At 38.7% G+C, this 21,512-nt stretch overlaps 6 protein-coding genes and 1 pseudogene across 10 annotated transcripts; 4 read left to right on the plus strand and 3 right to left on the minus strand.

The window, feature by feature from the left end:
• The first annotated feature begins 970 nt into the window (after nt 1-970).
• On the plus strand, nt 971-3,039 carry LOC103333748 (uncharacterized). Its single transcript, XM_089052761.1, has 7 exons — nt 971-1,256; nt 1,347-1,532; nt 1,620-1,781; nt 1,880-2,258; nt 2,364-2,474; nt 2,569-2,670; nt 2,783-3,039. Exons 1-7 carry the CDS (start codon nt 1,182-1,184, stop codon nt 2,947-2,949), a joined length of 1,182 nt encoding a protein of 393 aa, XP_088908887.1. The 5' UTR covers nt 971-1,181; the 3' UTR covers nt 2,950-3,039.
• Nucleotides 3,040-3,136: 97 nt separating this feature from the next.
• Nucleotides 3,137-5,114, minus strand: LOC103333531 (replicase polyprotein 1ab protein). Of its 3 annotated transcripts, none has more exons than XM_008236383.2 (5): nt 4,606-5,114; nt 4,448-4,501; nt 4,233-4,358; nt 3,812-4,025; nt 3,137-3,552 (listed from the first exon to the last, which is right to left on the minus strand). In XM_008236383.2, the coding sequence occupies exons 1-4, from the start codon at nt 4,969-4,971 to the stop codon at nt 3,846-3,848; spliced, it is 726 nt and encodes a 241-aa protein (XP_008234605.1). In that variant the 5' UTR covers nt 4,972-5,114; the 3' UTR covers nt 3,137-3,552; nt 3,812-3,845. The 3 variants fall into 3 exon arrangements, with proteins under 3 accessions (XP_008234605.1, XP_008234604.1, XP_008234603.1); XM_008236382.2 differs by having other exon boundaries at nt 3,137-3,575; XM_008236381.2 differs by lacking the exon at nt 3,137-3,552 and having other exon boundaries at nt 3,579-4,025.
• Nucleotides 5,115-5,252: 138 nt separating this feature from the next.
• Nucleotides 5,253-8,407, plus strand: SWC2 (DNA binding protein SWC2). Of its 2 annotated transcripts, XM_008236379.3 has the most exons (12): nt 5,253-5,443; nt 5,522-5,591; nt 5,692-5,763; nt 5,849-5,895; nt 5,974-6,226; nt 6,363-6,438; nt 6,564-6,683; nt 6,818-6,886; nt 6,990-7,032; nt 7,409-7,474; nt 7,635-8,011; nt 8,097-8,407. In XM_008236379.3, the coding sequence occupies exons 1-11, from the start codon at nt 5,376-5,378 to the stop codon at nt 7,822-7,824; spliced, it is 1,074 nt and encodes a 357-aa protein (XP_008234601.2). In that variant the 5' UTR covers nt 5,253-5,375; the 3' UTR covers nt 7,825-8,011; nt 8,097-8,407. The 2 variants fall into 2 exon arrangements, with proteins under 2 accessions (XP_008234601.2, XP_088908888.1); XM_089052762.1 differs by lacking the exon at nt 8,097-8,407 and having other exon boundaries at nt 7,409-7,538; nt 7,635-7,797.
• Nucleotides 8,408-8,674: 267 nt separating this feature from the next.
• LOC103333529 (agenet domain-containing protein) lies at nt 8,675-11,674 on the plus strand. The gene is made up of 3 exons (XM_008236378.2): nt 8,675-9,271; nt 10,459-10,905; nt 11,356-11,674. The coding sequence occupies exons 1-3, from the start codon at nt 8,813-8,815 to the stop codon at nt 11,368-11,370; spliced, it is 921 nt and encodes a 306-aa protein (XP_008234600.1). The 5' UTR covers nt 8,675-8,812; the 3' UTR covers nt 11,371-11,674.
• Nucleotides 11,675-12,127: 453 nt separating this feature from the next.
• On the minus strand, nt 12,128-13,996 carry LOC103333527 (large ribosomal subunit protein eL13x-like). Of its 2 annotated transcripts, none has more exons than XM_008236376.3 (5): nt 13,844-13,996; nt 13,277-13,399; nt 13,046-13,179; nt 12,624-12,782; nt 12,128-12,520 (listed from the first exon to the last, which is right to left on the minus strand). In XM_008236376.3, the coding sequence occupies exons 2-5, from the start codon at nt 13,383-13,385 to the stop codon at nt 12,299-12,301; spliced, it is 624 nt and encodes a 207-aa protein (XP_008234598.1). In that variant the 5' UTR covers nt 13,386-13,399; nt 13,844-13,996; the 3' UTR covers nt 12,128-12,298. The 2 variants fall into 2 exon arrangements, with proteins under 2 accessions (XP_008234598.1, XP_008234599.1); XM_008236377.2 differs by having other exon boundaries at nt 13,277-13,392; nt 13,844-13,993.
• A 1,137-nt stretch (nt 13,997-15,133) lies between these two features.
• LOC103333526 (Tetratricopeptide repeat (TPR)-like superfamily protein) lies at nt 15,134-17,231 on the plus strand. Its single transcript, XM_016794499.2, has 4 exons — nt 15,134-16,485; nt 16,567-16,719; nt 16,861-16,932; nt 17,047-17,231. Exons 1-4 carry the CDS (start codon nt 15,559-15,561, stop codon nt 17,155-17,157), a joined length of 1,263 nt encoding a protein of 420 aa, XP_016649985.2. The 5' UTR covers nt 15,134-15,558; the 3' UTR covers nt 17,158-17,231.
• Nucleotides 17,232-20,432: 3,201 nt separating this feature from the next.
• LOC148917544 (late embryogenesis abundant protein At5g17165 pseudogene) lies at nt 20,433-21,113 on the minus strand (annotated as a pseudogene).
• Nucleotides 21,114-21,512: the final 399 nt, after the last annotated feature.

Here is a 21,512-nt window from a genome sequence, read left to right on the forward strand (position 1 = left end):
TAAACGTACATTTGAACCTTGAAACAATACATGCAAACTGGTTTGCATTTTGGATTAGCGCTCCATTAATATGATATTAGCAGTGGTAGTAGTAGTAGGCTGAAGGACCACATTTTTAAGTGCATCAAAATTGTAGGTTAATGATGGGGATATGGCATAAGGGGCGGGGCGCATGGATCCCTATATATATATTGCATGTGCAGCTGCCTTAATCTTTGCATCATTGCTTGTAGTATTAGAACGATTGGGCAAAACTAAAATGGCACGAGAGAGAAATGAACAAAGAAGACACAATTGGTCATCTTTCTTGGCTCCCACGTGATCCCAAGACCCCCATTAACCTAAAATAGGAAGATGATGCCTATTTTTACCAATAATTAAACTTTGCTCCCTCTTTAGTCTAGTCTAGAGATAAGTAACTATGCCTTATTGACATATCCCGAGAATAGGCATTGCAATTGGGATGAGAATGTCGTTATTTTAACCATTAATCATTATTTTTCCCCATCTTTAAGTGTTGTTTAAGCTTTCCGAGGCGTTGTTTATACAATCCAACGCAAAATTAAGATATCAATTCGATTCAACAATACAAAAAGAACGAAAGAGAAGGATACTCGTAATAAAAGTTGTCTCATGCGCACACAAGAACCGCATATAATATAAGTATGCAAAGAGATAGAATCTCACAAGCTATCAAAAGAATATTATTATTTTTGGAAATACCCCCGTTCCTAGTTATAAACGGAATGTACAAATCCAGGAGCCTTATTACATATAGTAAAGCCTATTTGGGCAAGTGTCTCAGTTCTAGTTGCCACCTTCCTCAAGTAGTAATAAAAGTACACTGGCGTTCTCATTAGCTTTCCTATTTCAGCAACTCTTCCTTCTTTTGTGTTATTCTGAGCAGTAAGTAACTCTTCCTTCTTTTGTATTACAGAGAGAAGAGAAGCCGCCTTTACTGTGACTTTGTGTTATGTTCATCTTCTTCTTCTCTGACCTTTTTGTTTCACATTCGGATTCCTCTTCTTTGTTTTGTAGAATAAAAATCTACTAATGCAATGCAAGAGATAAACATAAACCCCATGCATATAAATCATCAAATGTTGGTCGAAAATGGCTTGCTTATATCTCTATATATAATTTTCTTGTACAGGTAGCATTGACTAAAGATTTGAGTTCTCATGGAGGAACTACCAGGGACAGTTAGGCCAGGCAGATCAGTCTCCTTTAAAACCCAGCACCAATCAACACACACAGTGAGTCTAAAGCCAGCATATAGACTTTCATCTTGACGAGTTTAAATAACAAACAAGATAAATTGACTTCCCAATTATACTGTTGATTAGAATGGAAAGCTGGAGTCTTGGCACAGAACAGAGCAATGCTTACAGAGAAAACAAAAAACGTTTTCTTCTTCTTCTTCTCGCTGCAGCTCTTCGGAGATTCCACAGAGCCCCGTCCATGCCATGGAATTTTTATGTCGCTCATGGAGCCCATCAGCCTATAACTTTCAGCAGATGTTTACACCAAGTGTGAGAGTCTTTAAATTCTTGGCACTTTGCACGTATCATGTACATCTTGTCTTCAAGTTCATATAAATATGACGTTAATTTTTACAGGATTTGTTTGGTTCACATGACAACTGGACCTCAGGGAAACAGGAAGACAAGTTCAATTCAGGGGAACCAGAAGAGAAACTGGAGATACAAGTCATAGATGAGTTGCCATCCCAAACTAGTAGTAGAAGCCCTATGATCAGCAGGGTGGATGACACGATATGGGTAATTAGCTCTCTGTCTCTCTGTCTCTCTCTCTCTCTCACATGTGCACTTCAAAATGACCAGTCTAATTAGGAAATCTCTCTCTCTCTCTCTCTCAGATGAACTCCAAGCACACAAAGGGATGGTTAGGAGGCAAATCCTTAATAAGCATATTCGGACTGCAGAGAGTGAAGAAGAAAGATGATATTCGACTTCACACAGCTAGCGTTCATGCAGCCCTTTCTGTCACACGCTTGGCTGCAGCTATTGCCAGCGTTGCTTCCAACTGCAAGAACAGCAGCATAGAATCAGCGGAAGATGCCGACCCCATTATAGGTGACATCGTTGCTTCTGCCGCAGCTCTGGTTACCACGGTATGTGCTGAAGCCGCAGAGTCATTGGGTGCACAGAAAACAAATGTTTCTTCTGCCATCAACTCCGGCTTGGCTATCCAAACAACTGACGACATGATCACACTTACAGCTGCTGCTGCAACATGTAATGTTTTGATCAATGTTTCCTTCACCATAATCTTCAGATAACCCCTCTCTTTTTTTCTCCCATAAAAGACACACGTTAACTAACTCGATGACAAGTTGCCAGGTTTAAGAGGAGTTGCAGCGCTCAAAGCAAGAGCTATGGGCAATGCCTACTTTCCAAGAAGCCAAAATTTGCTTCAAGTAAAAGCCGAGCTATCAGTTGTCACTCCTTCTGGTAAAAGAAAATGCGAGGACAGAATTTTAAAATAACACCTTTGCTTTTGCTGTTATATGAAAAAATAAAGATAGATTCTTGTTTGTGCAAGCAGGAAGCAGAACATACGGGTGGGCCTGCATATATTCAAAGCATAGTCAGCTCATGCTTAGCCTCCAAAAGAAGCATCTGGGATTCTTAGCCACAAGAAAGGAATGTAAGATCAAAGGCTTCTGATTTTGTTTTCCTATTTCTTTCCCCTGAACTACGCTTTTAATTATTTTTTATTTATTTATTAGAATTGTGAAGTAAAACTTAACGCTTTGCAGACAAGATTTTGCACGTGATGGAGGGAACCCAGGAAGCTCAGGGTCAGGGCAACCTTTCAATCAGCCTAAGGAGCAACAATGGAAATATCAAGCTCTTGTTTAAAGATGAAACTCAGTCTTTAGTTTGGACGTCAAGCATCTCTAATCTCTTACAGATGCATAATTGATGTCATGTAAACCTAACCTATACAGGCTTATAGCTTTTAATATTCAAACTCGTCAATGCATAATGCTGGTGTTTGTTATATACATCAATTTCATGTGCATAATGCTGGTGTTTATTTCTTGCTCGATTTCATGTGCATTCGTCTTATAGATCAATCATCACACGAGATACCTTCTTCTCAACAAAAATGATACCAAGCTCAAAATGGCATAAACAACAATACACTGCAACAAAAGGCAGATTATTAGAGTGTACAAACAGAGATACGAGATTTCTCTTCTAAAAACATGACTTCAAAATACGCAAGTAAAAGATTTCATGAGCTTTTCTGCACTGTATATCTGCATTTGTGTTTGACCGGTTTCTTTTTGTTGCTCGATACTGACAGAGTAACTACATTGACATAGCTAAAACCATGCTACACAACCTTTGCGACCCTTCGCCAAAAGGAAGAGAGTACCTTGCTGCCCAATAATACAGAAAATTGAAGTAATAAGAGCACAGTAAATTTAATTTTCTTTCTCAAGACATACCAATTTTCTCGCTTAAAAGTGCCACAAGGAGCACCAAAACTTTTGCTGATCACTCATACTAACTTGATTCACTGCAGACCATAAGAAGAACTGCCTATCAATATAAAGATTTTTTCTGTCATCAGCAAAAAGGCCATGTATTTTGTTTCTCAACCTCTTCCTATAGTAGAGCAAACGATATACAAATGGCATGATTGAACAATTCTTACTTCCAAAATACAGGAGGCATAATTTACAACAAGAAGAAAACCAAGAATAAGACTTTATATAAGCGGAAATGAAAAGTAAAAACTCTTGCGTTTTCTCTATGTATGTAATCTAAAAGTCTACCAGGCGTGATCTTCCACACAACTTGGGTATCTCCTCATTTCTCTTCAAACTCAACATCAATAATCTCCGGTTCTGATTTCGACGAAGACGGGCCTCTACCATCTCTTGAAAAGAAGTCCCCTTTTGGCTGCCACACAGTGTTTCCGCAGCTTGCACAACGAATTACTTGGTTCTTGTAACCAACAAATTGCCTCTTACAAGCTGGACAAGCCCCCTGTCCAAATTTGGTGCAACAAACACAATTAGCCCTATGAAGAACTATCTGATTGGTTACATTGCAAAGTCGAATTGCCATAAAACTCACTCAGTTTAGTTGCAGACTTCGCAGCTAGTATAATTATGAAATATGATGAGACATACCCAGTAACACTAACACAAACATTAACATATTCAACTTGTAGCAGCAGGCAGCTAGTAATACCTTAATAACAAGGTTATTGGCAACCGCTCCAATGACCAGAGGAGCAGCAAATGGCAGTACCCATGTAGCGAATATCAATAACCGAAAAAACCATCCGGATAATGCAAACCACAGGAAGAAGATTGTCTTCAAAATCATTCAAAAAATAAAAATAAGTTGAATTAGTTGAACATAAACTGAAGACCATCACACAATTGTAGCAAATGTTAACTTACCGCAAAACTTCTTCCCAATGGGGTTTCCAGGAAATCATTAAGCTGCTTCCTGTACTGCACAAATTGCAAACACCAACCAAACAAGAACTCAGTAAACACAACACCACGTCGTATCCATATACATAATAGAGCAAAATGGTAAAAGCAAGAGAACAAACCCTAGGCAAATTTCTGCTCAAATCCATGCTAAAGGCGCGCCAGCGCGTCCCAATCTCGAGGTCTCTGTCAATTTCACGGGCGCGAGCAGCGGCGGACCGAGCGATGGTGTCGAAGCGGTGCGAAAGGGCGTATCGGCGGTCCAAGCGCTCCGCCGTCTTCTTGGCCTCGAATAGGAATCGCTCGAATCCGTCGTTGGCGCTCCGCCACGCGTCCCTCGCGAAGCTTCCGATGTCGCTTCGCCCGAAGGCCCGGATGTTCGACACCTGGCGGGGCCCCATTGGGATTGTGCCTCTGCTGTTGTTGGGCCTTCTCGCCCTCCATGGAAGTGGTGCTACTGCTTGAGGGCAGCGAAGAGTTGTGGCCATTCTGAGATGATGGACTACGTTTGAAGAAAGATAGAAAGAGGCTCTCGAAGCACTTCTACTTCAACTGCACTGCGAGCTTCGTCTTTGTACGGTTTGGCTCTGCAAGCCTACAACGTCGATCAATTTTCTTCTTCTGAAATTCACTCAAATACAACACGACACTCGATTCTATCGGGAAAATCTAGAATGACGACATGCCGTTTATTTATTATAAGCCATAGAACGACATATCGTTTTTATTTACCTCTTTCTCTTCCCGTATGAATTACTAATTAGGCCGTGGGGTGAGAGTTTATCAGTGAGACTGAGATTGAAACTTTGGCGGGGGGTGCTAGGGCATATTTCGGCTGATCCAAATCAAATCGATTTTTCAATTTCGTCCTTTTAATTTCTCTTGGGTTGCCATGGAGACCCCCAAAAATGACCCGCCTTTGATTCTCGATCGTACCTCTCGCGCCACCAGAGGGAAGAGGTAACTAAAGTTCAATAACTGGGTTAATGAATTCGATTGATTTGAGGTTTAAGCATTTTTTCATTTTACGATTTTCAGAATGACCAAATTACTTGATGAGGAAATCGAAGAGGACGAGATGTTCTGGAATCAGGAGGCTCTTAAAGAGGTGTGTTTTACTGTAACCTCTTCTTTCGTGCATGAACAAAAAAAAGTCTGAATTTAGTCAAATATTTATAGTTACCCTTATGAATTTTATATTCTGGTAGGATGAAGAGGATGGTAACTATGAAGCAGAGCCTGAGGTTGCTGACGAGTTTGATAGCGACTTCGACGAAGATGTGAGTTTTTTTCTTGGATTGTTCACTTCAAATGTTAGTTTCCTACCAGTTCTATCTTGCTTAGACTTGCTTAAATTGTTGGTAGGAGCCAGACCCGGATGAAGGAGTAGAAAACAACGAGGCAGAGGAAAGGTTGAGTTTTGCTTACCCAAATGACATTTAGTTTCTTTTACTCAGAATTTAGTTAAATTCAATGAATTATAATTACAGAGTTCAGACAAAGAAGCGGTTGATATTTCCAGGAAAGCAATCAAGCAAGAAGAAGAAGAAGAAGAAAGTGCTAACGGAATTAGAGAAAGAATCTAAGGTTGAAAATGAGAAATCTTCCCAACCTGAACATCATCACGATGCTCCTGAGGAAGGAGAAGGAGAGAGAATCGTGAGAAAATCTTCAAGAACTTCAGTGATTATCAGGCAAGCCGAGAGGGATGCAATACGTGCGGCTTTGCAAGCAACCATGAAGGTGAGTTTTAAATAGCATTTGATATTGAATGTACTCCAAATTCTGATTAAAGACCGTTGGTATTTGTTTGTGAGATCATTGCGTTGATTAAGATATCATACTATTTTTAATGAATATAAATTTTCTTTTACATTAGCCAATAAAGAGAAAAAAGGAAGGCGAGGAGAAGAGGATGACCCAAGAAGAGATGCTTTTAGAAGCAGCTCAAACTGGTTTGTACTTTAAGCCTCAATATTCGTAATTAGTATGTGATTTGAATTGCTGGGTACTTATTTATATTTACTTGAAATTGAAGCTGGCTGTATCTAAACTTGAATTGTTACCTGCAAAACTTCAGAAATTATGAACTTGAGGAATTTGGAGCGTGTTCTAGCAAGGGAGGAAGAAGTTAAGAAAAGAGCAATTGTGCACAAAGCTGTCTATACTGGCCCGCAAGTACGATATTTCTCAAAAGATGGTAAGCTTTCAGCTTTACAATATTCTGATCTTTCATTTTCTTTTTTGAAAAATATATATTGTTAGTATACACAAATTGATCATTGTGGCAATGTCATTCTCTGATAAAGAAATTTCTAAACTACATTTCTTTAGGTTGCTCGTATCTGGAATTCAGTAGAGGATTATCATTTCAGTCTGAAATCTCTAGCACGACTGTTCCCTGTAAGTGATAGTTTAGATGAATGTGTTGCTCAGGGATTTATTTTTTATGTTTTATGTTTCATAACAATGTTTTTTATGTATTTTTATTTCTTTTTATTTCCAGACCCTGAGAAAGCTGTTTGTGCAGTTACTGGTTTACCTGCCAAGTAAGTGCCTATATTTGATGTCATGGTTTCTGCTGTGTGTGTGTGGGTATGCTGTGTGAGCATGTGTGTGTGTGTGTGTGTGTGTGTGTGTGTGTGTGTGTGTGTGTGTGTGAGAGAGAGAGAGAGAGAGAGTTTGAAAAGATTGATTGTTAGTTAGTGTATCACGGCTATTGTCCACCTCTTACACAATGCACTAATAAGCATGCTGTTTGATGAATGAATGTGTGGTGCCAGGTAAATGATGATAAATGTTAGAGCAGTTCTGAGTGGCCATGGAGAGTGTGAGGATTGATGGTGTTGGAAACATACAATTATTTAGGTTAAGCTGGCCATCTTGTATAATGCGTCCACTTAATGAATTCATTTGATGTTGCAGGTACCGTGATCCAAAGACAGGGCTACCTTATGCAACAAAAGAAGCTTTTAAAATTATTCGCCAGCGGTATGGTTTTCCATGTATCAGAGTTAATTGTGCGACACTAATGGACTTTTTCTCTTTACAAGGCGTTAGTTTCTGTGTTGTGATTTTAATATCCTGCTCTTCAGTTATATTTGACATCCAATTTAGATTCGTTTACAATTTTGTTGTTGTTGATTTTCAGGTTTCTACTTGAAAGTGGTCGGGTCAGGAAAGAGATGGACCTGGGAGATTTGCACGATTCACTTTCTGGGAAAGGGTTTCTGGCAAGGCGGAAGAGATCAGTGTCGTCAAATAAAATTGATGTGTCGTATTCACGTTACTTTGCACGTTTCCGCAGAATTCCAGCTCTTGAAAGTGAATCTTCTGATTAACTTCCATGGTAATCTGAAGAGTTGTTTGCTGCGTGCATTTTTAAAAAGGAAGAAATGTTACATACTTTTTGGGCGGAGGCCTAATTATTAAGATACAAACAAGGATCTTATTTGTCATCTTCACGAGGAAAGATGATAAAAGCTCTAGGAAGAAGAAGGCTTGCAGACTAGCATTATCCTGTTGTGTGTAAGTATTTCAATTGTAGTAAATCGCAAGAAACTTGTTGACTTATCTTAAATTGAGATATATGATTGAATTTGTGTGCATTTAGTTTGGCAGTAGTGTTCCATGCCGCCATGGTGCAATCCAAGACTCGATCATGCTTGCAGGGAACGCCTATGTCCAACCAAACCACTGTGTTATAATGAAGAGCGTATGACTTGCAACAGGAGGAAAGCCTGGGTCCTAGCATATCCAAGACATTATTATTATGTAATTCAAGTAATTGTTAGATGTCACGTTGATCATTGAAAGCTCTTTTCTGAGTTTATTTTGTTGCTGACATATGCCGCGCAACAGAGAATTTTGTCCAGTTTTGGCTTTCTATTAATCTGGTCATTTCAATTTTCTGAGAGGGAAGAAGTTGGTTTTTATATCATTTTATGAATTAATTTTTCTGAGCGGGATAAGCTGATCATAAACATTTTCTGGCCAAAAACAAAAAGATATTCACTTTTCTGGTAACATTTCTTCAATCAGTGTGTAGTCTATATTATACTGCTTTAATCCAAAATAATAAAACCACTCAAGTATTTAAAAAAAAATTATATATATTCTTCTATAACTGGAATTAGAAGCTACGTGTAAACGAAAAAAAAACCCGCTTTTGGTTTGACGGACCCACCCGCCCCAACGCTTCATCTCCCGCCTATATCCATCTACTACTTTACTGTACCTGATGCGAACGAACCCCTTGAGTTGAGAAGAAAAATAAGAGAAAAGCCCTAAAGGGAAGGCGGTGCCCTGAGAGAGAGAGAGAGAGCTTCAATGGTTGGCTCCAATTTCAAGATTGGCGACGAGGTGGAGGTGACCAGTCCAATCCACAATATGCGTGGCACTCTGTTCCCGGCAAAAATCATCGGCAAGTCGAGAGATAAAACCAAGTTGAAAGTTGAATATAACAAAGTGAAGGCCAAGATTGATGGCAATCTCAGCAGGAGGAAGAGGCACCAGCAGCGCAACGAGGTGGAGGAAGAGGTGGACGTGGCGCTCATAAGGCCCTTGCCGCCCCAAGAAAGTAAGTACTGCTGCTTCAAGTTAGGCGACGTCGTTGATGCCTTCTTCTGTGGCGGGTGGTGGGAGGGAGTCATCACTGATGTTATGAAGGACTCGACGTTTGGGGTTTATTTTCGGTTTGCCAAGGAGAAGTTTGAGTTTGAGTCGGAGGAGCTCAGGCTTCACCGGGAGTGGGTCAAGGGCTCTTGGCTTCCACCTCTTCAGCAAGGCGTAAGTAATGAATCGCCTTTTTTCTTGATTGCCTTTGTTATTTTTTTTTTTTCTTGGTGTGCCATTATTCAATTCAAGGGATAATATTAATATTGGGATTTTCTGTGATGATTTGCCCTCCGTGATTGTTTTGTTACCGGATAGGAGATATGAGAAGCATTTGGTTTTTGTTTTGGTTTAAAGTCTGAAGAATGAATAACTTTTGTTATTACGTGCTTTTCCCATGATCTATTTCGTAATATGGGTATGTATTTTACTAGTATGAAAATTTAGGGGTGTTCTGTTCTGTTCTGTTCTGTTCTGCTTTAAAATAATATATGTGCGTATTGTAAAGAGCCTTTTCTTTTCCTTTCTACTTTTTTTCTTCCATTTGGCTTGAGCTGGGAATCGGAGGACCAGTGATCAGCTGACCTTTGAACTAGTTTCATGGGACTATAGTCAGGGGATAAGGAGAAAAACCAATATTATTGTTATTGAATTGTGGAAAACTTGATCTTAGTTGAGAATGATTGACAGAGAAAGAGGTGATATATTCATGACAGACTTCCTGAAAACCATGTTTAGTGCCAAATACCCCATTAGCTGCTTTGCTGTTCTTTGGGAGAGTATGCGAACCTTGTTTTTCCTCCTATTTTGCTTGATCTGTTGGCCAATCTCCTCCTTCCTTGACATATAGCTTATGTTAGATTAGAAGATTGGATTGCTTGATTCTGAGAATGTATGAAAGATTTAAGACCGGTCATTTGCCCTCTTGCAGTTGAGAAAGAGTGGTAGATTTCTACTTTTTCCTTTGATTATTCGTGTTTAAAAAATAAAATAAAAAAGAAGTCTGAATCATATGAGTTTAAAGGTTGAACAGGTCGATTTCATGAACCTTGTCAGATGCAACCAAGTGTAAAGAATATGTTTGTTGGCCTTCTTTTTGATCAAGGAAGTTATATCAATGGTTAGACAATTATTACATGTTGTGAATTATCTCCAATTGAGTTTAAAGGTTGAATGGTCAATTTCATAAACCTTGTAAGATGCAACCAAATGTTTCTGATGTCTTGTTTAATAGTTGAACATGTACGGTGTATTTGATATGATCTTTTACTTTTTTCATTATCTAGTTTTATCTCCTATTTTGTGGATTTCCTCTATCTTATTTTAACTGAAATGCAAACTCCTCAAAACTTGGACTGCAGGATGTCTCAACTACCGAAGAACCAAAGCCCTGGATGAAAGAGGGCTTTGTACAAGGAACACAAGTTGAGATTTGCACTGATGAAGATGGATTTCAAGGTGCTTGGTTTGCTGCAAATATTGTCAAAGTAATGGGGAAGGACAAATTTCTCATTCGATATAAGAGCATAAAAACAGATGATGGTAAAGAGTTCTTGACAGAAGAGGTCGATGCACAGCACATAAGGCCTTGTCCACCTGAAACTGTTGTGGTTGAAAGTTTTAGTCTGAATGAAGAGGTTGATGCTTTCTATAATGATGGATGGTGGGAAGGTGTGATCCGCAAGGTCCTTCGTGGGCCAAGGTACAGAGTTTACTTCAAAGGTACAAAAGATGAATTGCTGTTTGAGCACTCAGATTTGAGACCACGCCAAGATTGGATAGATAGAACATGGGTTATGGCTTCTCAGGTATAACTTCTGAAAACTTTCCTTACAATCTGTTAGTCAAGATGTTCAGCTGAATATGTTAGATCACAAACGAATTTAGGTTAAAATAAGAAAAGGAGAATCTGCCTAGAAGTTTCTTATATGCTTGTGGCCAAAGTGCTCAAACACCTTGAATCTAAACATGTCAAATTTAGGTAACACTCAGCTGCATTTTTACAGCTATCCCGTGGTTGAAGTTAACCAAACCCTTAGTAATACATGACAGTATGTCTTGTGGACTACTGATGTATCAGGAACTAGGGAGTTATTTGATGTTTGAACTCTGAACTAAATTATGCTTGATATGTTCTTCCTTTCCAAGTTTCAGTGTAAGGTATCTGGCAATGATAACTATTGTATATTGGGGGGAACTAGTTTCTTAAGTTATTTAACATCCTGATACCGGTTTGCTAACAAATTTTTTTTTGTCAGGCATTGAAGCATTGAGTGCAGAACAAAAGTCAGATACTAACCACTGAGCATTTGCGCATTTCATATATGGCACATTGTCAATCTGGAAGTTTCATTGCTGAAAGCATTTGGTTAGGACGTGTTCTTCGTCCTATCCATCTTAAGCGTAAAACTGATGGTTCTTGGTGTGTTTGGTATTAGATTTGGAAGTCCTATGAAGAAGAAACCTTGAAACAACCATTTTTTTTCTTTTGTAGTTTTTGAAAGAGAAACATTAAACTTACTCGTAAGTGTTGCTGTTCCATCTTTGTAATTAAATGGGGTTTTGAGTTTGCGGACAGATTATGTGATTCTGGATTGCACCGTTTGATCATTGATGATGTGAATGAACAATTGAAGCGGACTTGGATCCAAATACTAAGGAAACGAATCCACTGCATATAGCAACCAAGCAACCTAAAGGTCCTGCCTGATCTACTTTCACGTCTCGTTTTATGGTAACTGCATCCAACTGGGAACGGTTATAGACAAACGCAGCCTTGGGTACAACTCTTTTGGTTAACAGCCTTGTCCCAACTTCGCAACTGAAACAACTGAAGGCATCAGGCATTTCTGAAAAGCGAAATTGAGATGACAGAGTGGATATTCCATCAACCAACGCGAGCATAGCATTAAAGTACCTTCCTTTTACGCAATGTGTTGAGATAATAGTCATGCGGTCTATGCAAATGCTTTTAGCCTTACAATTGAAACCAAGTAACATAAGATAAACCGAATTACAAAACCATCCGAATTAATCAAATAAGAAGCTTTAATAACCATAAAATCTTTAACTTCCACGAACTTAAGCGACATTACAAACTCTAAAATTGTCATGTCCAGTAAACAGATCAAAACCTAAAACGAAACACCTTCCAAAACAAAACCAAATTTTAAGGGCTCATTTAAAGGGCCCAGGCTCTCTCTACTTCTTCTCTTCCTTCTCAGCCTCTGCTGCCTTCTTAAGCCTGGCACCTACATGACGTTGGTTCATCCTTTCCACACGGAGTTTGTCATATGCCTTGAATGATTTCAAATCCTCAGTAACCTTCACAAGCTCAACGGAAGGCTTCTCCCGTGCAATTGGAAGGTAGGAACCTTGGAGCTGGGTGGCATTAGCAAGTTCCTCTGGGGCAGAATCACCAGCCTGTAGCAAAAAAAAAAAAAAAAAAGAATACATATCAGATGAGATATCATGCAGACAGCAAATACACATTCTTACACTACTCCAATCAACCATTTAACATCACCTTGAATTTGCCAGCACGTCTTGGGAAGACAACTAATTTGGCCTTGTATGTCTTCAGTCGCTGCACATTAGCTTGAAGACCCTCAAGAGAACGATTCTTCCTACGATGATCAACTGCGATCCCAATGGTTGGTGCAAGTTTCTTTGGTATCCCAGCAGACTGGTAAAACATCATACAAAAAAGCGAGAAATAAGGTTACATATTTATTTTTATAACACAGCAGCCTGTAATGAACTTCAAGAAACTCCTAAAATACAAGCTGGACAAAATCTACAGTACATTTTTCATAAATTCAAAGTGGAAAACACAGAGCAAGGCAATGAGCAAAAGTTCAATGGTCCTTGACCAATTATATCAGCAATCCATAAGAAATGGCAGAAATGCCGAAGGTTATAGCATTGTGGTAAAATCAATAAACTTACCTTCAACTCTTCCAAAGTAAAGCCCCTACCAGCCCTAATTTTCATGTTATACTTCAAAGTCTGTCCATGAACAATTGGACGGAGAGGTCCGGCAGTAGGGCGAGGGAAGATTTTGACAGCCTTCTTTTGGCGAGCTGATGACATTTCAGAAATATTCAAGTCAAATTATAAATTACATGTAAAACAAAGAAACAAGAGAGGTGATAGGAAAAAAAAGATACTGTTACTCACCAGTTCTTCTCCTGGTCTTCCTGGCAGGTTGGTTAAACCAGGTCTTGACATAGTTCTGCCAATGCTTCCTGAAGTGGGAGCTAGGGATAACGTTGTTGTGCTTCACCATGGCTTACCTGTAAACTAGTCACATAAGTCGGAATTAACTTCAATGTGCACAAGTCATACAACGAACAAAAAATGCAATATAGATTCTTCTGAGAGCGCTAAGAACAAATAAATACCCAAAAAACAGATTCATACAAATTATAATAAAATAGACGCATCCTCTATATTCTGCCACAGTGCAGAAAATGCAAGACATATGCCAAACAGATATAAAGAAAAAAACTGCACCTTCTAAGAAATAATAAACGCTACAGATCTAAGCAATAGCTAATTCAAGTATAAGCTTGAGAACCCAAAAAACACATTAAACAAAAGCCTGCTTAAAACTCAGAAGCTCAGTTATGGCTATCATTGTTCGTCTTTCATGGAACGAAAGAAGCAATTGACATGAGACGCCGAGTAGTCATAAGTCTTCTATAGAAACAACCAGGGGGAAAGAATAGTGAGGGAAAACCAAACCTGAAATCGCCGCCGAGGAAAATGCAGATGAACCCTCCTCTTCCTTTCTCTCTCGCGGCTGCAAGAATGACTGTACTCTAGGGTTTCTTGGGTTTTATAATGGCTGATATGAGTCTATTTTCGTATTGGGTCGGCAGTCTTGGGCCTTGCCCTTTCCCTCAGTTTCGTTCTTACAAATCAACTGACCCAACTTTGATCGTAAATTGATTAGGGCCCATTAAGGCCCAGCCCAACACAAGAAGGTGGCCCAAAATTTTATTTATGTTTTCGTTTTACTATCAAATTATTTTTGAAGAATATGCACAACAAGGTTGGGTACAACTTATAGTAGTAGGTCAAAAAAAAATTGCTGGTTCTTCTTCATAATGATTTTGTGTATGTGCTGGATTAAAGGATATCGGTGTTTCCTTACGTGTTGAAAATAGTTTTTTATTTATTGAATGAAAAGATTGTGAGGTGGTGTTTACATAGAGATGGCCTCCCCTCTCCCCCATTGAGAGCAATCGGTCATGTGGAATGTGCGTTCTTGTTGTTGGGAGACTTGGTTCCCTCTCGTTATTGTTATATATATGGTGTAATTTCCTTGCTGCCTTTGTTTTTGCTGGTGGTTGTATTAGCTTTGTCTTTCAATGAAGTTTCAATTCTTTATTAACCAAAAAGAAAAAAGATTTTGCAGAAAGGGGTGATGATATTCTTGTGGAGTGTGGAGCCCTGAAAAAAAGAAGAAGAACCTGTTACCTGTGTTCTAGTCTAGCCTATTATTTCTGTGTGTAGCCTCATAGCATATTATAGTATTAAACCACAGTAAAATGCAAGAGTTGCACTAATTTGAGGTATTGTCTTCATACACACACATTATCAAGATGTCATATAAGTTCGAACTTGAAACTACTGATATATAAATCAATGCAATTTTCCAATGGCACCTTTCCATTCCACGCCCAATGGTGCTAAGAGCAACTCCACCCATATTGGCGTTGGTTGTTCCTATTCATATCTCATAATCGGATAAAATTTTCAATTTCAAATTTCGATAAATTTTAAAAAAGGCTGGTATTTATAGAAAAAATTCATTAATTTTTGGTATTTTTAAAAATTTCAATTTTTCCAATGGCAGGAGGAAAAATCGAATAGCACACTTGGGTTTGACTTGGGAAGCGGATTTCAAATGGGCTTGTGATTGGGCCATTGGGCACACTTGGGTTTGACCTGCAAAGTGGGCTCGCCTGATTGGGTCAGCCTCCAGTGTCAGTCATCTTATTCTAACTCTAAACTCCACCTTTTTTTCCCGTTAATTGTCTAATTATAATCATCGTCATTCCACAGAGCAAAAAAGCAGTGCCTGAAGCGCCTTGTACAGCCAAAAGATAAACGAGGCAGAAAGCAAAGCCTAACCGTTTTGTTAACACAAGGGCATAGATAGATATGCTGATGCAGTCCATTTTGGGTCGCAAGTCACCTTCATTTTCATCTACAGGTGCCTTCACTCCTCTCCCTTTGTTGTGCTCAGGTTGTCTCAAATACTCTGATACGTACAAGTTCCATGGTTCTTTCACTCACTCAAAGCGCAGAAAGGGTGTGAAAGAAGTCAAATTTATAGCATTAACTGATCAAAACCATGCAACTACTAATGCCCAAATGGTGAGGAACTCTCTGGTGAGTCATACAACCATTTGATAAGTGATTTTTGTAGAGCAGGCCAAATTGACAAGGCCATGGCTCTTCTTGCTGAAATGGAAGCTCTTGGGGTTCGACCCAATTCAATCTCTTACGCTCATTTGATTGACGCTCTTGGAAGTACTGGCAGGACTTTGGAGGCTGATATGTTGTTTCAGGAAATGATATCTTTTGGGTTTAGGCCAAGAATTAAGCTTTACAATGTTTTGCTCAGAGGGTTTTTGAAGAAAGGCCTCTTAGGACTGGCAATTAGAGTTTTGGCGGTAATGGGTGATTTGGGGGCCGAGAAAAATCAAGAGACATATGAGATTCTTCTTGATTACTATGTCAATGCTGGGAGGTTGGAAGATACTTGGTCAATGATTAATGAGATGAAGCGGAAGAGGTTTCGGCTAAGCTCATTTGTGTACAGTAAGGTTATTGGTCTTTACAGGGACAATGGAATGTGGAAGAAAGCAATGGACATTGTGGGCGAGATAAGGGAGATGGGGATGGCATTAGACAAACAGATTTACAACAGCGTTATTGATGCATTTGGGAAATATGGTGAGGTGGATGAAGCTTTGGAAGTGTTTGAGAAAATGAAACAAGAAGGTGTAAAGGCTGATATAACGACGTTTAATTCCTTAATACGGTGGCATTGTAAGGCTGGGGATATAAGTAAGGCACTTGATTTGTTATCTGAGATGCAGGAACAGGGGTTATATCCTGATCCAAAGATCTTTGTCACCGTTATCAGCCGACTGGGGGAGCAGGGGAAGTGGGATATGATACAGAAGACTTTTGAGAATATGAAACGCCGAGGGCATAAGAAAAGTGGGACCATTTATGCTGCTTTGGTTGATATTTATGGGCAATATGGAAAATTTAAGGATGCAGAGGAGTGTATATCTGCCCTAAAGGCGGAAGGTCTTATTCCTTCAGCCAGCATGTTTTGCGTCTTAGCAAATGCCTACGCTCAGCAGGTTTTCTGCCCCTTCCAAATTGTTTTCACTTAATGCACGGACATCTGGTCCCATAATCTCTTTTTTTTTTTGTTAATGCAGGGATTATGCAGACAGACAGTTAAGGTACTTCAGCTCATGGAAGCTGAGGGAATCGAACTGAATGTCATAATGCTGAATGTGCTGATGAATGCATTTGGTGTTGCTGGTAGACATTTAGAGGCTTTATCCATTTATCACCATATAAAAGAAAGTGTAAGTCTTGTTTTTGCATAAAACTTGTCTAGTTGTGGGTGATAACTTTTTCAGATATATTGAATTTCTTCAACCAATACAGTTCTCTCATGATACTTGCCTGCTGAGTTGCTAATGGTGATGGTTTTGTTGTTTCTGAAGGGTTTTAGCCCTGATGTGGTTACGTATACTACCCTCATGAAGGCATATATTCGGGCAAGGAAGTTCAATAAGGTGCTATATATTCTTCATGAACTTTAAAATTTAATGTGAGCTATGACGAATAAGAGAGTAGGAAGCTTGTTTTCTATTCTAAATCTCTCAAAATGCAAGTGGTTTCCTGATCAGGTCCCTGAGGTTTACAAGGAAATGGAACATGCTGGATGCACTCCGGATAGGAAGGCTAGGCAGATGTTAAAAGTTGCTTTAATTGTCCTTCAACAGAGGAATTGTGAGTAGTAGTGAATGGTTGGGTTGTGATGCAATGTGCTTGTTCAGTCTGGTATGGACACAGGCTATGATCCTTTCAGCAGCAGTCAAAAGACGGTGAGTTTTTTTTTAATCCTCTCTCTCGTGAATTTTGTTGTTCACTTTACGTTTGGGACTCCTGGACTCCTAGTCATATTAATTTATATCATATTGACCTTGTTTGTGGGTTATAAAATGTTTTCTCAAATCTCAGGTCTTACGTGATGGCTGTGCCATTTTTTTACAAACGCTTCAAACCAGATGCGGTGTTAACTTTCGCCACATTAAAATGCACAACTGATAAAGCAGCAAGAGTTGCACTGATGAACTGGTGTAATATGTTGGAAAGACAACAGCTAAGACTAGCCCCTCTGGTTTAGCAGTTGGAAACATGGACAACAGAGCAAGGAAGTGCAACACAAACTCTCACTTCAAAGCACGAGCATTTTCGTGGGCTATCAACTTGGTGCCTGCCTATGCAGGGCAGCATTGGTTACGATGTTAGAAACTTGATGGTATAGCTTGTGCTGCAACTCAAACAGGCGTGTTTCCATACACCGTAGCCGAATGTAGTGGAACAATTGGCATTTCAAGGTGCCAGTTTTTAGTGCTGCTGCCATACGGGGTACACCGTAGCCGAATGAATTAATTACAATTATCATCTCATTTCATGTGGTTTGACTCACATGAATGTCAATGACGATATACATTTGTGATAAGTTGGATATTTATTAAACTTATGTGAGGAATCCATCAACTGAAGCTCTTTGTGTATTACATAGTACATTAGCGTCCTGACAAATTATAAGTTTCGCGTAACATATGGTTTCAAACTATTCGGTTCCAGTCCCATCTACAATTAAGTTCCTCGAGAAATCGGAGATAATAATTCCAGTAAGACCATTGTTTCAAAAAATACCCTTATTTGCCTGGAAGGAGGAAACAGTGACAGTTGTTTTTATCAACATTAAACTAGTTTTGCGGTTAACTTCAACTACATTCTCACATTTACAAATGTGGCATCCGAATGAGATAAAGAGAAAATGCTATCACACATCAACTTATTATTTCCAAGAGCTATATATACTTGAGAGCCTAATATAGCTTCAGCAATTGGACTGGTAAGAGTTTCGTAGAGAAACCGGTTTATTCAAAACCGCAGGAGCTGCTCGGCTGCTTTCTTGAACTCAATCAATTATACTGATGAACGTGAAATCATCAGTGTCAACCAAACTTTAAGTTGAGATTGCAATTCATGAACAAAATACATTTCAGAGTCCTAGGATACACACAGAGCGTTACCTTTTTTTATATGTTGTCTCACACTTTGTTTCAGATCAAAATTAGAAAAGTCTGCTTCTTCTAATAGCTATTCAATATGGATGTTAACTTGAGTGTTTTCAACAGCATACTCCTAAATTCAAATGAAAATTTAAGAATTAGCTGATAGATTGATAAATCCTCTGTCCCTCATCTCTTTTACGAATATGACCATAGAAATAGTCAAACATAAAGAAAGAAATTGATCAGAGGATCAAAGAGATAACTAATTTTCCAGTAATCAAAGATATAAACACTCAATCAGCAATCTGAAACGCAATTAATCACTCAGTTAATTGCGAATTTATTATATTTAAAGCGTATAGAAGCACGGGGATAACCAATAAATATATTCGAAGTTATTATATTTAAAGCGTGTAGCCGCGCGGCTATACCATTTAAATATATTCGAATTTATCATATTTAATGAGTATCGCCGGCTATACTCTTTGAATACATTTATAATACAAGAGTGTAGCCTCACGCCTATACCCTTTGAATATATTCGAATTTATTATACGTAATGAGTATAGCTTTGAATTTATATAATTCAAGCCTACAGCCGCATGACTATACCTCGAATTTATTATACGTATTGCGTTTAGCCGCGCGGCTATACTGTTAAAATATTTTAATTTATTATAATTCAAGAGTATAGCCGGGCGGCTATATATTCGAATTTATTATATATAGGCTATACCCTTAAAATATTCGAATTTATTATAATTCAATAGTATAGCCGAGCGGCTATACTCGTTAAATATATTTTTTTCCCTTCCGCATGGATGTTAACTTGAGTGCTTTCAACAGCATAGTCCTAAATTCAAATGACAAATTAAGAATTAGCTGATAGATTGATAAATCCTCTATGTCCCTCATTTCTTGTGCGAATATGACCATGGAAATATTGACTATATAAATATCAGAGTCAAACATAAAGCAATAAATTGAACAGAGGATCAAAGACATAACTAATTTTCCAGTAATCAAAGATATAAACTCTCAATCGACTAAATCAGCAATATAAAGCGCAATTAATTACTCAGTTAGCTAGCTTCTTTAAATATTATATGTAATGAGTATAGCCGACCGGCTATACTCTTTAAATATTCGATTCAAGAGTATAGCCGATCGGCTGTACCCTTCAAATATATTGGAATTTATTAAATGTAATGAGTATAGCCGCCGGGCTATACCCTTTAAATATTCGAATTTATTATAATTCAATAGTATAGCCGGCGGATATACTCTTTAAATATTCCAATTTATTATATTTAATGAGTATGACCGAGCGGCTATATCCTTTAAATATATTCTAATTTATTATATGTAATGCGTATAGCCGTCCGGCTATACCCTTTAAATATTTGACTCTATTGTGTTTAAAGAGTATAGCCTCTGTAAATATATTCGCATTTATTATACGTAATAGTTTCCTTTGAGCCATCCGCTCTGATAAATCCAACAGTTAGGAAGGGATTAAAGGTCATGCATGCTTTTTTGTGGATCCATTCACAAAAATTCCAACAAACACCATATCAATACTGTATAGAAAAATAAAAATAAAAAGGAAAGCCATGAACAGGAAGGTGCTATGACTGAGTCGGCGTCATTAGCCAATGCCTCGATCGATTCGAAGATGAGTATAATTATCTTCAAATTTTAAATTAATGATTATCTGTTTGCTTTAATTTAACGGCATCTGCGTGCATGCCATTGCTTTCAAAAGGGGTGCAAAACTCTTGATTTACTGATTTAGTTGGTTTCTTTTACCCTTCATTTCTTTTTCATAAGTTCACGTTAGTTTCGTTAAGCTTGGCATCAACTGATTCGCATCTTACTAAATTTGGGGAGAGAGAGAGAGAGAGAAAACAAGTTCGAAGGCATATCCATGTATCCTATAGCAATATACCGTAGAAACACGTCCCATAAGCATAACTAGGAGATACATAATTAAGTTACATATAATAATGTAACATACAGTCAACAACAACTCAAGCTCTCTGATTTATGATATATGATATATGAACATCAACCCACTGCTCTCTGTATATAGTAGTTCGCGCGCACACAACACAGAATAGAAAATACAAGTACTACTGCATAGGCAGGGCGTGCACCCGCCTACCTATAACCCTTATTTATATGATTAATCTATACATTCAACACTCCCTATCTAACTGATTCACCAACTCTCTCTCTATTTTAATCTCGTAATATATTCCTTTGCAAGGACGGATATCTGTATATTATAGAATAGGAAGGTTGAATAATAATTGCCTCAGACTCAGGGAAGGTGAGGCTTCTCCGAGTCCTCGATGCTGGTAGGGCGGAACCAAGCCTTCTGCTCCAGCACCGAGGCTTCCTCGCCAATATCCACAGGTGAGGAGCCGTCCCTTCCACCTGCGGTATGACAATGTTCAGCTGCAGGCCCAAATACCCCAGTTTGAGGGTGTGGAGCCCAGTACTTGTCAGGTTGGGGCGGGATCACATTGTCTGGCACAATGCTGGGTTGAATCTCGTAACCTGGTTGACTTCTGTGATGCCCACCCGCATTTGTGTCACTTGGTGGCATTGCATTGTTATGTTGCTGATACAAGTTCTCAATTTGTTAATTATCCTGGTTTCTTTTTCTGATGCTAATTATATAAAAATTAAAAGGATGACTATTCTGATTCTTCAGGAACTTGCAAGTTTACCAACTTTAGAGCTGATTCAGAATGATGGAAGTCCTGCTGCCAGAAAGCTCTTCATCCTTGAAGGACCCCTTTGTTCATTTGAAGAGATTGGCTGAATTTTTGGGCCAGCCATTTTCATTAGAGGAAGAGAGAAAGGGGGTTGTGCAGGAAATAATAAAGCTCTGTAGTTTTGAGAAGTTGAGTCATCTGGAGGTGAATAAAACCAAGGTGCAATGGTTTAGCAGCCAGCTTGTTGTTAAGAACAGTTACTTCTTTAGGAAAGGTCAAGTTGGGGACTGGAAAAATTATTTCACAGATGAGATGGCAAGACGTCTAGATCAGATCACA

Source organism: Prunus mume, linkage group LG5, assembly GCF_029339155.1.
Source record: "Prunus mume cultivar Tortuosa linkage group LG5, ASM2933915v1, whole genome shotgun sequence".
NCBI classification, from domain to species: domain Eukaryota; kingdom Viridiplantae; phylum Streptophyta; class Magnoliopsida; order Rosales; family Rosaceae; genus Prunus; species Prunus mume.

Excerpts from the sequence above, each read along its gene's own strand:
- LOC103333527 (XM_008236376.3), bottom strand. The coding sequence starts at position 13,385 with ATGGTGAAGCACAACAACGTTATCCCTAGCTCCCACTTCAGGAAGCAT. Across the intron at positions 13,180-13,276 it reads GAAGACCAGGAGAAGAACTG|CTCGCCAAAAGAAGGCTGTC; the intron begins GTGAGTAACAGT and ends AAATGTCATCAG. Across the intron at positions 12,783-13,045 it reads TTACTTTGGAAGAGTTGAAG|TCTGCTGGGATACCAAAGAA; the intron begins GTAAGTTTATTG and ends ATGTTTTACCAG.
- LOC103333529 (XM_008236378.2), top strand. The coding sequence starts at position 8,813 with ATGGTTGGCTCCAATTTCAAGATTGGCGACGAGGTGGAGGTGACCAGT. Across the intron at positions 9,272-10,458 it reads TTCCACCTCTTCAGCAAGGC|GATGTCTCAACTACCGAAGA; the intron begins GTAAGTAATGAA and ends CTTGGACTGCAG.
- SWC2 (XM_008236379.3), top strand. The coding sequence starts at position 5,376 with ATGGAGACCCCCAAAAATGACCCGCCTTTGATTCTCGATCGTACCTCT. Across the intron at positions 5,592-5,691 it reads ATCAGGAGGCTCTTAAAGAG|GATGAAGAGGATGGTAACTA; the intron begins GTGTGTTTTACT and ends ATATTCTGGTAG. Across the intron at positions 7,475-7,634 it reads TTTAAAATTATTCGCCAGCG|GTTTCTACTTGAAAGTGGTC; the intron begins GTATGGTTTTCC and ends GTTGATTTTCAG.
- LOC103333748 (XM_089052761.1), top strand. The coding sequence starts at position 1,182 with ATGGAGGAACTACCAGGGACAGTTAGGCCAGGCAGATCAGTCTCCTTT. Across the intron at positions 1,533-1,619 it reads AGCAGATGTTTACACCAAGT|GATTTGTTTGGTTCACATGA; the intron begins GTGAGAGTCTTT and ends TAATTTTTACAG. Across the intron at positions 2,671-2,782 it reads CTTAGCCACAAGAAAGGAAT|ACAAGATTTTGCACGTGATG; the intron begins GTAAGATCAAAG and ends AACGCTTTGCAG.
- LOC103333526 (XM_016794499.2), top strand. The coding sequence starts at position 15,559 with ATGGCTCTTCTTGCTGAAATGGAAGCTCTTGGGGTTCGACCCAATTCA. Across the intron at positions 16,486-16,566 it reads CAAATGCCTACGCTCAGCAG|GGATTATGCAGACAGACAGT; the intron begins GTTTTCTGCCCC and ends TTGTTAATGCAG. Across the intron at positions 16,720-16,860 it reads ATCACCATATAAAAGAAAGT|GGTTTTAGCCCTGATGTGGT; the intron begins GTAAGTCTTGTT and ends TTGTTTCTGAAG.
- LOC103333531 (XM_008236383.2), bottom strand. The coding sequence starts at position 4,971 with ATGGCCACAACTCTTCGCTGCCCTCAAGCAGTAGCACCACTTCCATGG. Across the intron at positions 4,502-4,605 it reads TGAGCAGAAATTTGCCTAGG|TACAGGAAGCAGCTTAATGA; the intron begins GTTTGTTCTCTT and ends CAATTTGTGCAG. Across the intron at positions 4,359-4,447 it reads CATTGGGAAGAAGTTTTGCG|ACAATCTTCTTCCTGTGGTT; the intron begins GTAAGTTAACAT and ends ATGATTTTGAAG.